The sequence below is a fragment of the Pristis pectinata genome, chromosome 8, assembly GCF_009764475.1.
Source record: "Pristis pectinata isolate sPriPec2 chromosome 8, sPriPec2.1.pri, whole genome shotgun sequence".
In the NCBI taxonomy this organism is placed as follows: domain Eukaryota; kingdom Metazoa; phylum Chordata; class Chondrichthyes; order Rhinopristiformes; family Pristidae; genus Pristis; species Pristis pectinata.
In genome coordinates this window covers 73,803,245-73,815,455 of record NC_067412.1, presented here as the reverse complement: position 1 = coordinate 73,815,455, position 12,211 = coordinate 73,803,245, and the positions used below count along the sequence as shown (strand labels likewise).

General features: G+C 42.5%; 1 protein-coding gene across 2 annotated transcripts in view; it reads right to left on the bottom strand.

Annotated features, from left to right (window-relative positions):
- The window catches only part of taf1 (TAF1 RNA polymerase II, TATA box binding protein (TBP)-associated factor), an 89,542-nt gene that overhangs the window by 9,372 nt on the left and 67,959 nt on the right, over positions 1 to 12,211 (bottom strand). For both annotated transcript variants that reach the window (XM_052021779.1, XM_052021780.1), the window contains exons 32-38: positions 6,638 to 6,760; positions 6,442 to 6,534; positions 6,245 to 6,329; positions 3,901 to 3,968; positions 2,474 to 2,590; positions 1,111 to 1,242; positions 863 to 1,013 (exon numbers count right to left, since the gene is read on the bottom strand). In XM_052021779.1, coding sequence (XP_051877739.1) covers positions 863 to 1,013; positions 1,111 to 1,242; positions 2,474 to 2,590; positions 3,901 to 3,968; positions 6,245 to 6,329; positions 6,442 to 6,534; positions 6,638 to 6,760 — 769 coding nt within the window. The remainder of the gene's footprint in view (positions 1 to 862; positions 1,014 to 1,110; positions 1,243 to 2,473; positions 2,591 to 3,900; positions 3,969 to 6,244; positions 6,330 to 6,441; positions 6,535 to 6,637; positions 6,761 to 12,211) is intronic.

The following is a 12,211-nucleotide window of genomic DNA, read 5'->3' as shown; positions in this document are numbered from 1 at the left end:
AAACATGTACAATCCTGAGGGGTCTTGACCCGGTGGATATGGAAAGGATGTTCCCTCTTGCAGGAGAATGAATAACTATTTAAAGTCCCTATTTAAAAATAAGGATTGCCCATTTAAGACAGGTGAGCCAAAATTTCTCTCAAGAAGGCTGAGTCTGTAAAACTCGCTTCTACAAAGGGCAGTGGAACTAGGGACTTTTTTTTGACAATAAAACTAAATGGCGGTGAACTGCAGACAAGATAGACAAATCTGCAGAAAAGAATTTACTTCTATTAACTAATTGGCTAGTTAGTAGAGAACGATGTCAGAGAACCCAGAACTGGTTGGTGACCTTTCCAAACACAAGCTCAATGGGTCAGTGATCCAGTACGTTGCAGTGGTAGCCTGGTATCAGTGGCCAGAATTGAGCAACTTAAGCATGGCACTGATGATCTATTTTCATGTGTGGCCTTGATTACTATGATAGAAATCATAGTCATAGTGTCATCCAGCATGGAAGTTGTCCCTTTGGCCCACTGAATCTGTATCAACCATCAAGCACCCATTTACACTAATCGTATTTTAGTTGTCCAACATTCCCATCAACCCCCAGATTCTACCACTCACCTACACATTAGGGACAATTTACAATCACCAATTAACCTCCCAACCTGGAGGTCTTTTGGATGTGGGAGAAAACGAGAGCACCCACATGGTCACAGGAAGAATGTCCAAACTCCACACAGACAGCACTGAGTGCCAGGCAACCTGCTGGAGTTGTGGGGCAGCAGCTCCACTAGCTGTGCCTCTGTGCTCCCCAAATGTTGCAAGTTTGAGTTAAATTGTCAAAACAGTAAGGAAAAGCAAGGAGCTTTCTACTTACAGGAGAATGGATTATCACCTTCTTCATCTTCACTGTGATCCTCATCCTCTCCATCTGACATCAGTAAATCTTCATATAATACACTTGCCTGGCGCTGTGGTACAGAGATCTCATCCTCATCTTCCATTTCACATACTCCCTCAGTTACCTCCTATTACAGACAATAGAATATTTATGGTTAAATCAGAAATAAATGGAATGTAATACAATGTCAGAAGAAACATTCAAGAGTTATAATGAAATATTACATGCAGAGGATGGTAAAAGTCACTTGCTGGGGCAGGGGTTTTTGGTTTTCCATCATCATCTTCCTCAAAACCTTCAACATCCACATCAGATTCCTCTTCACCTGTTCTTGTGCGTCCCTCACGGCAATGTCCCTAAGAAACAAACACACTACATGAAACTTGGAATTCTTTAAAGGAGTATCAGCCACTGAAGCCTCAGGACAAATCCCTGGTCAATGCAAAGATAGTCCAATTCATCCACGGTGGGTATTACTTTTGGCCTCACCATATGAATGAAGAGATTATTTTTCAAAAAAGAAACTTTTACAATTTTTCTCCAGTGACAATGCTATATTGTGGATACATACAAGTGCTTTGTCAGAATCAGGATGGTGGATATTTGTCAGACATTTTGTTGGTTCTGAATAATACCCCTTTTTAAGGATCTCAATGAGTAAATTCTCAAGATTAATCTTCATCCAAAAACATTTGGTGATCTATGGAAACTCTGTGCAATGGCTTTGATTAAGGAAATTTAAGAGTTTGCAAAAATTAACTCAATTGGGAGTAATAAACACTAGGAGATTGAAAATCCTGCCGATAAAAAATTCTAAATCCATCCTCAGAACTCATAACCATCTTTCAAGGCTACATGTTGTAAATATTTAAAGTGACTGTGTTAGAAATATATATTGTTTTAGCAATTTAAGTCTGTAGCAATGTTATTGAAAGTCTATAGCAATGTTATTGAATGCACTATCTGTATGTCTCACTGGTTCTTTAAGCATAGTAGTATTTTGATTCCAAATTCAAGCTAAACAGTAGCTTCAAGTTTAGATTCTGCCCAAGATAATCATGTACACTTTAAATAAAAACAGACAATTTCATTAAGGAACTGTTTAAAAAAAATCAGAAACAGCCAAGCAGAACTTCAAGATTCAGAGAAAGTGAAAAACCACATTATGCTGAACTTTAATAATTTAAACCACTTTTTAAAAAAAAAACTATAGCCTGGTTTTATTCTTCTCAGAATTATCAGAAGAGTTCAAATTAGGGAAGAGAATTGTAACGGAATCCATTTCTTCAAGTGTCAGTAATTGAACTTAAGGTATTGCAGAATTCTAGGGGGAGGTCAGGATTTTTCTGAAGAGTAGCAGAACTGCAAAGGCAAATAAAAACCTTGCAACCATAAGGCCATCTGAAAAGCTAAAGCACCAAAAGTGTTTACCATCTTGACCTTGGCAGGAAAACAATAACACTGCGTGAAAGAACAAAGGTGGAGTTGAGAGAAACATTTTGTATTTTGACTCATGAAATGACCTTGGCAAGCATATAAACCAATTAAGAAAACACATGTATAACATCAACTTGTTTTAGAACTGACCTGAGGAGTGTGAGGTCCTGGAGTCAGGGGATCAAGACCATCAAACTCTGCAGCATCAAGAGCAGCCTCCTTAGCAGAAGCAATATCTTTTTCCAGTTGAGTCAAATGTTCATCATACTATTTTTTAAGAATGGGAAAAATCAAAAAGAAATGCAATGATCAGAGATAAATCTTAAGTTGTATCAACTACTTTCACCAAAGATCTAACCGCACCTACAACCATTCCACTCGTATCAAGCAGACTGCACTTAAAGTCTGCTATAAAACTATTACATCAGCTGAAAGGATTTCTTACCAGTTGCTAATGTTGACTGTTGCAAATATACATCAGAATCAGAGACATAATGATATGGGGTAAAATCACTGTGCCTTCTTGTTGCCCTGCATGCGTTTTGCTCCTCCAAACCACCTAATGTATGTTTCATAATGTATATTTCATATAGCAGATATTATTGTGAATTCTGAATATTTTATATGGATGCATTCAGAAGATTACTGCCAAATAATTTCTGTTCAAAGACGACAGAGAACTCAATTAAATAAAAATTGTGAACACCCTCGTACTGTGCAATACAAAGTTGAAAAACAAAAGGTCATAAAAAGATCAGCCTCAACTGAGCCCCCTCCTAATGAATATTGTTGATATTTGTTGTCTTGATTCAAGTATTTTTCAAGGATTATCAAGCATCTATTTATTGAGTATAAAAGGTATTTCTGTCGGGACACAACTCAGCCCATCACGAAAACCAGCCTCCCCTCTATGAACTTTGTCTACACTTCCTACTACCTCAGGAATAATCAAAGGTCCCTCCCACCCTGGATATTCTCTCTTCTCCCCCTTTCCATTGGGCAGAAAATACAAAAGCTTGAAAACACGCACTACCAGGTTCAAGGACAGCTTCTATCCCATTTTCATAAGACTCTTGAATGGATCTCTTGTACGATAAAGGTGAACTCTTGACCTCACAATCTATCTTATCATGGCCCTTGCACCTTATTGTCCACCTGCACTGCATTTTCTCTGTAGCTGTAACACTATATTCTGCATTCTTTTAATTTTTTCCCTTTTGTACTACCTCAATGTACATGTTTTGAAATGATCTATATGAATGGCATGCAAACAAAGTTTTTCATTGCATCTCGATACGTGTTACAATAATAAACCAATTACCAAACAATGCCTTTTAGGAATACTGGGGGGAAAGAAAAATCTGGGACCCTATTAAATGCAATTTGCAAAGAGAACATCAATAACAAACAAAAGCACAACCTACCAATAAAGTTCAACTGTATGAAAGGCTTTTTATTAAACTGTTATGTCTTTTATAAAACCTATTCAATAAATTCATTGATGTTCATTCCCCCCAGTTACATGCTGCAAAATTGAACACAAGGTTAAAATTAAGGTTTTTTTTAAAGATTTCTACCTCAGCCAATGTTTGATGGCAGACATTCACAATCTCCTGGCCAGTTTTCGTATATGGACTATCTGTGCCTGCAAATGAAGAGAGAAATAATAAGTCTACTGCTGGTTCTTGAACAAACAAGCTCATTACATTCATTTCCCTAAGACTATTACCCACACGAGTATAGTTTCATTATTTGTACATGAGGTTGAGCTATATTGTTAATAATCTCCATTGTAAAAAAAAGAGATTACGTTACTGTCATAAAGTCATTGAGAAATGCAGCACAGAAACAGGCCCTTCAACTCACGGAGTTCAAACTGAACATTGTGCACCCATTATTACATCAATCCTACCCAAACGATATTTTATTCTCCCCACATTCCCAACAATCACCCACCAGATTCTATCCCTCACTCACACACTAGGGGCAATGTACAGTAGCCAATTAATCTATCAACCCACGCGTTTTTAAGATGCGGGAGAAAACCCACACAGTCTCAAGGAGAATGTGCAAACTCCACACAGACAGTACCTAAGATCAGGATTGAAACTGGATTACTGGTAATATGAGGCAGCAGCTCTATGAGCTATGCCACTGTAATATCTGCTAACTTTGTAAGTTTGGCACAGTGGTGAAGCTCTGTATCGTCTCCTCTCATGCTACTTCATGCTAAGATTCCTTCTAGCACTCAATACAAGTACTTATACAAAGTTAAATGGTTGGTGTTAGTAACGGTTTCCAATCTCATATTGTATTGTAGATGGATGACCAGCTCATGAAGCTCACAAGTACCTTCATTAATAATATTTATGTTGATGAATATCATGCATAAAATGATCAGGTTGTAGGAAGTGGCAAACTAACTATTGGGAATGAAATAAGAACTGAAAATGTTGGAAATACTCAGCAGGTTAGGCAACATCTGTGGAAAGAGAAACAAAGTTAATGTTTCAGGTTGAAGAACCTTCATCAAAACTAGGAAAGCAGGTTATTTTTCAATGGGGGGGGGGGGGGGTGGTGGAAGGCAGCAAATCCTATTACTTTGATAGGACAAAGGCCAGGTTGCCATAGGAATGCATTACAGAGGTCATCCAGAAAATGTGTTAATGTGGGCAGTTACAGAAAGAAAATGAACAAAAACTATGAGATGTGGGCAGTTAGAAAGCAAAAACACAAAACAAAATGGAAATTGTAAAGTGCAAGGCTGTGGTACGTGCCCAGCAGGTCAAGCTGGGCTAATGGAGGAAAACTGAGTCAATATCCCAAATGGATTTACAGCAGAAATGACAGCAGAATTACTGTAAAGGATAGAACCCTAAAGGCTGCAGCATGCACACACAAACACTGCATGAACCCACAGATACATAAAGAACAAAGCGGGATGGGATGGAAAATTAAAATGACAAGCAACAGGAAGCTCAGGTTTGCCCAAAGAGGCTGAAGAGTGGTGCTCCACAAAACAATCACGCAAACTCCATTTTGTTTCTCCTATACAGTAGAGGACACATTGTAAGCACTGGATGCAATACTTCATATGGGAGGAAGTGCAAGTGCATTGTTGCTTCATCTGGAAAATTGTGTTTGGGTACTTGAATGGTGGGCAAAGATTAGTTAAATGAGCAAGATCTTTAAAAATCTTAGAACAGCCTACTGCTACAAAGTGTCATTTATAGCATTCCGGTTAACTTTCCAACATTGTTTTTTTTAATCATTATCCTCCGGGGCAGCAATATGTTGCACTGAGGGGTAGAATCAGTTTTCTTCAATATTCATTCTCCCTCTCACTTGATTTTCCCTTAGTCTACACAATATCAGGTCACTCAAATCCCACTGTGATCTATTACTCCTTTAATATTTATCAGAGGATTTATTTGTGCTACTTTCGAAAAAGGCTTCATGAGTCTGAGTGATCACAAATACCCAAGGACAAAATAGCCTCTCCTTTTTACAACATTCAAATTACGGAAGGACTCCCCTCTTCCTTTCTCGGATAGTTTTCGGTTTAAAATTACACTGCATCTTTAATGAGGAGAGGCCAAGAGAACTTGGAATGGAAACATCCTGAAAAAAATTGGTAGTCGTCTGCTGCATTTGTTTTCTCCATTTCACAACCATTTTTGTTCACAACCATGTTTTCTACATGTCAATAAAACAAACATGTTGACTGACGGTCATATTTGGAGAAAAAATATAAAAGTTTATTCTTGAATGCTTATTGTTCACAAACTGACATTTTTTTTTGACCACTGTTAACTCCCATCCACCCTCGATTACAAGAAAATGTGACCATTAAATTAAAACAAAGCAACAAAACTGATGTAGTGATGGATCTGTGGTGAGAAGACTGGCTTCGAACGTTACCATTATATTTGATGCTGTTTGACAAAATAAGTTCCACATCCTGCAGGAAAGCTTCACGATTCTGATACTTGTGTTTGGAAATATTCTGCAATACCAAGAACATGGAAATAATTTAGTAACTGCAATGTGAAAGAGACAAGTGTATGCAGAAATTTCAGGTAGCTATTTCCAACAGATCTCCAGTTTAATTTTCATACCTTTCTCACTGTTTCAAGGTCCATTGGATTTGTAATTACTTTGTAATAATCAGGAACAAACTTCTTATTAACTGGATGATGGAAGGGCCAAGACTGACAGGTAGAAAGAAAATTGTTCACAATACACATCATAACAATTCTCATGATTTAATTTGAATGTATCCTTTGCAAAAGACAAATAGACAGTCTGACTTACATCTGCCACGGCCATCATCTTTTGAGTAACAATGTTATCCAGTATGAAGGAGAAGGCAACCTGGTCATCATCATCTAGAAGAGGATTGATGGCTTTCTCTAGGCGGACCAGTTTATCTTCTTTCTAATAAAAAGCAATGAAAATTTTTTGATGTTATAATGAAGTAGATTTCTTCCCTAATGAGGCCATCACGTTACAAACCAGGTGGATAAAATTTCAGGTTTTAAAGTGGGTGTCAAGTCTTTGAGACAGAAGTTTGAATCCCTGCCTCAAGTGGTATTCACACCTGGATTCTCTTCATTCAAGCCAATGAGGGAAATGGAGAGAGGCAGGGAGAAGACTTACCTAATGTTCAATCAAAGGTAGAGACCTGTGTCAGAGATTTGAGCACTAAATGTGGGCTGACCTTCCTGTGCAGCTTTAAACAAGTACTACAATGTCAGACACTGTGGGAAGCTAAACTAATGTCCTCTCTGGTGAATGTAAAGAAAATCCCACAGCACAATTTTAAAAGAGATGAGGGGATTTCTCCTTGGAGTCCAGGTCAATATTTATCCTTCTCCAGCCTTAGTAAAATTAATTATCTGCAAATGACTGCCCTTATCTGCATAAACTGGCAGATATGTTTAATGGTGATTATACTTCACACAAACTTTTGGTGGGAGGTGAGCAAATGAGTTGTTCAGCAGGTGAAAACATTTTGTTCAATTTAGTTCTCATAAATAACAATGTTTTTATTATGGCTTCCACATGCTTATAGAATTCTCTCATCAACAGTACACGTGAAGTATTTTTAAGTGACAATAACCTCCTTGACAGAAAAGATTCATTGAACAGTACAACACAGTATGGGCCCTTCAGCCCACCACGTTGTGCCGACCTATATAAACTTACCCCATGATCAATATAACCCTTCCCTCCGACACACCCTTAACCCTCCACTTTTCTTACATCCATGTGCCTATCCAAAAGTCTTCTAAATGTTCCTATTGTATCAGCCATTACCACCACCCCTGGCAGTACGTTTCAGGCACCCACCACTCTATGTGTCGAAAGCCTACCTCTGATATCTCCCTTAAACTTTTCTCTACTCACAAACCAATGTCCTCTGGTATTTGGCCATTGCCGACCTGGGAAAAAGGTGATAGCTGTCCACTGTATCTATCCCCCTCATCATCTTATACACCTCTATCAAGTCGCCTCTCATCCTCCATTGCTCCAAAGAGAAAAGCCCTAGCTCGCTCAAACTTTTCTCTTAAGGCATGTTCTCTAGTCCACGCAGCATCCTGGTAAAAATCTCCTTTGCACCCTCTCTAAAGCTTCCACAGCCTTCCTATAATGAGGCGACCAGAACTGAACACAGTACTCCAAGTGTGGTCTAACCAGAGTTTTGTCGAGCTGCAACATTATCTCATGGCTCTTGAATTCAATCAGCAGACCATTCACCTTCTTAACCACCCTATCAACTTGCCCGGCAACTCTGAGGGATCAATGGACTTGGACCCCAAAATCCCTTTGTTCCTCCACGCTGCTAAGAACCCTGTACTCTGCCTTCAAGTTCGATCTTCCAAAGTGCATCCCTTCACACTTTTCCGGATTGAACGCCATCAGCCACTTCTCCGCCCAACTCTGCATCCTGTCTATATCCCATTGAAATCTACAACATCCTTCTACACTATCCACAACACCTCCAACGTTCGTGTCGCCTGCAAACTTACTAAACCACCCCTCCACTTTCTCAGCCATTTATCAAAATCACAACGAGCAGGGGTCCCAGAACAGACCCCTGCGGAACACCACTGGTCACCGACCTCCAGGAAGAATACGCTCCATCTGCTATCACCCTCTGACTTCTGTGGGCAAGCCAATTCCGAATTCCCACGACCAAGTCTCCATGGATCCCATGCCTTATGACTTTATGGATGAGACTACCACGGGGAACCTTGTCAAATGCCTTACTAAAATCCATATACACCACATCAACCGCTCGACCTTCATCAATTTGTTTTGTCACCTCCTCGAAAAACTCATTTAGGCTCGTGAGGCACAACCTGCCCCTCACAAAGCCATGTTGACTATCCCTAAAAAGACTATGCTCTCCAATGCTCATAAATCCTGTCCCTAAGAATCCTCTCCAATAGCTTACCCACCAGTGACACAAGACTGACTGGTCTATAACTCCCAGATTATCCCTACTACCTTTCTTGAACAACAGAACAACATTTGCCATCCTCCAATCCTCTGGTACCACTCCTGTGGCCAGGCAGGACATAAGATCATTGTCAATGCCCCAGCAATCTCTTCCCTCACTTCTCTTAGTAACCAGAGGTATATCTCATCCAGCCCCAGGGACTTATCTATCCTAATGTTTTGCAGAAGCTCCAACACTAACTCCTTCTTAACCTCTTCTTCCGAGCTCTTCACCACCTGTCTCCGGGCCTACTTTGGCAAGGATTCCCCATCCCCCCACTGATGATCTGCTCTCCTGCCTTAAGCCCTCTTCCTCCTCTTGGACACTTCATCCTGGCCTTCTGCCCACTCTGGATCTCCATCTCTAACAGTCTCAACTTCACCACTCCCCTCACCTATTCCAACCTCACCCCCTCTGAACGCACTGCCCTCCACTCCCTCCGCACCAATCCTAATCTCACTATCAAACCCACAGACAGGGATGGTGCTGTTGTAGTCTGGCGGACTGACCTTTATAATGCAGAGGCCAGATGTCAACTCTCGGACACCTCCTCTTACTTATCCCTCAACCCGGACCCCACCAAGGAGCATCAAGCCATTGTCTCCCGCACTATGACTGACTTCATCGCCTCTGGAGACCTCCCTTCTACAGCCTCCAACCTCATAGTTCCCCTACCCTGCACTGCCCGTCTCTACCTCCTACAAACCCAACTGCCCTGGTAGACCCATTGTTTCTGCCTGCTCCTGCCCCACTGAACTTGTGTCCTCATATCTTGACTCCATTTTGTCCCCCTTGGTCCAGTCCCTTCCTACCTAGGTCCGTGACACTTCAAATGTTCTCCATCACTTCAACGACTTCCAGTTCCCCAGCCCTGACCACTTCATTATCACCATGAACATCGAGTCTCTGTACACTTCCATCCCCCATCAGGAAGGCCTAAGGCTCTCAGTTTCTTTCTCGATTACAGACCCAACCAGTTCCCCTCCACCACCACCCTCCTCCATCTGGCAGAACTGGTACTCGCCTTTAAAAACTTTTCTTTCGGCTCCTCCCACTTTCTCCAAACTAAAGGTGTAGCCATGGGCACTCGCATGGGCTCCAGCTATCCCTGCCTTGTCGGCTACATCGAACAGTCTATGTTCCAAGCCTACACTGGTAATGCCCCCCAATTCTTTCTCAGCTACAGTGATGACTGCATTGCTACATTGACGACTGCATTGGGGCTGCTTCCTGTACCCATGCTGAGCTCGTCAATTTCATTAACTTTGCCTCCAACTTCCACCCTGCCCTCAGATTGACTTGTTCCATCTCCGACAACTCTCTCCCCTTTCTGGATCTCTCTGTCTCCATCTCTGGAGACAGGTTAACCACAGTTACCTTGACTACCCCTCTTCCCACCCTGTCACTCGTAAGGACGCCATCCCCTTCTCCCAGTTCTTCTGCCTCCGCTGCATCCGTTCCCATGATGAGGTTTTCCATTCTAGGACGTCAGAGATGTCCTCCTTTTTTAGTAACCGGGGTTTCCCTTCCATTACCATCAATCCTGCCCTTACTCATATCTCCTCCACTGCCCTCATGTCTGTCCTCACCCCCTCCTCCAACCGACATAACAGGGACAGGGTCCCCCTTGTCCTCACCTACCGCCCCACGAGCCTCTGTATCCAACACATCATTCTCCACAACTTCCACCACCTCCAATGGGATCCTACCACCAGGCACATCTTCCCCTCACCCCCTCTCTCTGCTTTCTGAAGGGACCACTCTCTCTGTGATTCCCTTGTCCACTCGTCCCTCCCCATTGATAACTTCCCGGCACTTATGCCTGCAACCGCACCAAGTGCTACACCTGTCCCTACACCTCCTCCCTCACCACCATTCAGGGTCCCAAATAATCCTTCCTGTTAGTCCGAGGGTGTCACTTATTGCATCCGGTGCTCCCAGTGTGGCCTCCTGTACATCAGTGAGACCTGATGCAGATTGGGTGACCGCTTCATCCACTGCAACAGCCAGGACCTCCCGGTGGCCACCCACTTCAATTCCACATCCCAATCCCATACTGACATGTCTATCCATGCCCTCCTCTATTGCCACATTGAGGCCAGGCGCAGGTTGGAGGAACAACACCTCATATTCCACCTTGGAAGTCTCCAACCTGATGGCCTCAACATCGATTTCTCTAACTTCCAGTAACCCCACCCCTTTTTTAAAAAAATTATTCACCCCTCCCCCTCAACTCCTTTGTCTTCCCTTATTCCTATCGCTCATCGCTCCCTTTCCCCACCTTGATGACCTGCCCATCTCCTCTCTTCCCCCATCCTTATTCCATGGTCCACTGCCTCTCCTACCGGAATCCTCCTTCTTCAGCCCTTTGCCTCTTCTACCTATCACCTCTCAGCTTTTACATCTTCTCCCCTTCCCCCCACCTACTGCCTTCTCCCTCTCACCTGGACTCACCTACCACCTGAACTCACCTATCACCTGCCTGCGTGTGCTCCTCCCCCTCCACCGCCGCCTGCAACCCCCCCCCCCCCCCTTTTCTTATTCTGGCTTCTGCCCGCTTCCTTTCCAATCCTGATGAAAGGTCTCGGCCCGAAATGTCGACTGTATATTTCCCTCCATGGATGCTGCCTGACCCACTGAGTCCCTCCAGCACTTTTTGTGTATTGCTCTTTTTTAACCTCAACATGCTCCAGCACATTAGCCTGTTCTACGCTGACCTCACATTCGTCAAAGTCCCTCTCCCTGGTGAGCAATGAAGTATTCATTAAGGACCTCCCCTACCTCCTCCAGACACATTTCCCCCTTTATCCCTGAGCGGTCCTACCCTCACTCTAGTCAATCTCCTGCTCTTCACCTACATGTAGAATGCCTTGCTGTTTTCCTTAATCCTTCTTGCCAAGGCCTTCTCATGTCCCCTTCTAGCTCTCCTAAGTCCCTTCTTAAGCTGCTTCCTGGTTACCTTATAATTCTCAAAGAGCCCTCTCTGATTTTTGCTTCCTAAACCTTAAGTATGCTTCCTTCTTCCTTTTGACAAAATGTTCCACCTCTCTTGTCAACCATGGTTCCTTCAACCTACCATCCTTTCCCTGCCTCAATGGGACAAACCTATCCAGAACTCCATGCAAGTGGTCCCTAAACATCCTCCACATTTCTGCTGTGCATTTCCCTGAGAACATCTGTTCCCAATTTACGCTCCCAAGTTCCTGCCTAATACCACTGTAATTAGCACCCCCCCCCAACAATTAAATACTTTCCCATATTGTCTACTCCTGTCCTTCTCCATGACTATGCTATTTTCCATCAGAAAATCAACATTTTATAACGCAGCTCTTATATGTACTTCCAGTTTCAACTCATTCTTTTACGCATTTTAGCATCCTCAT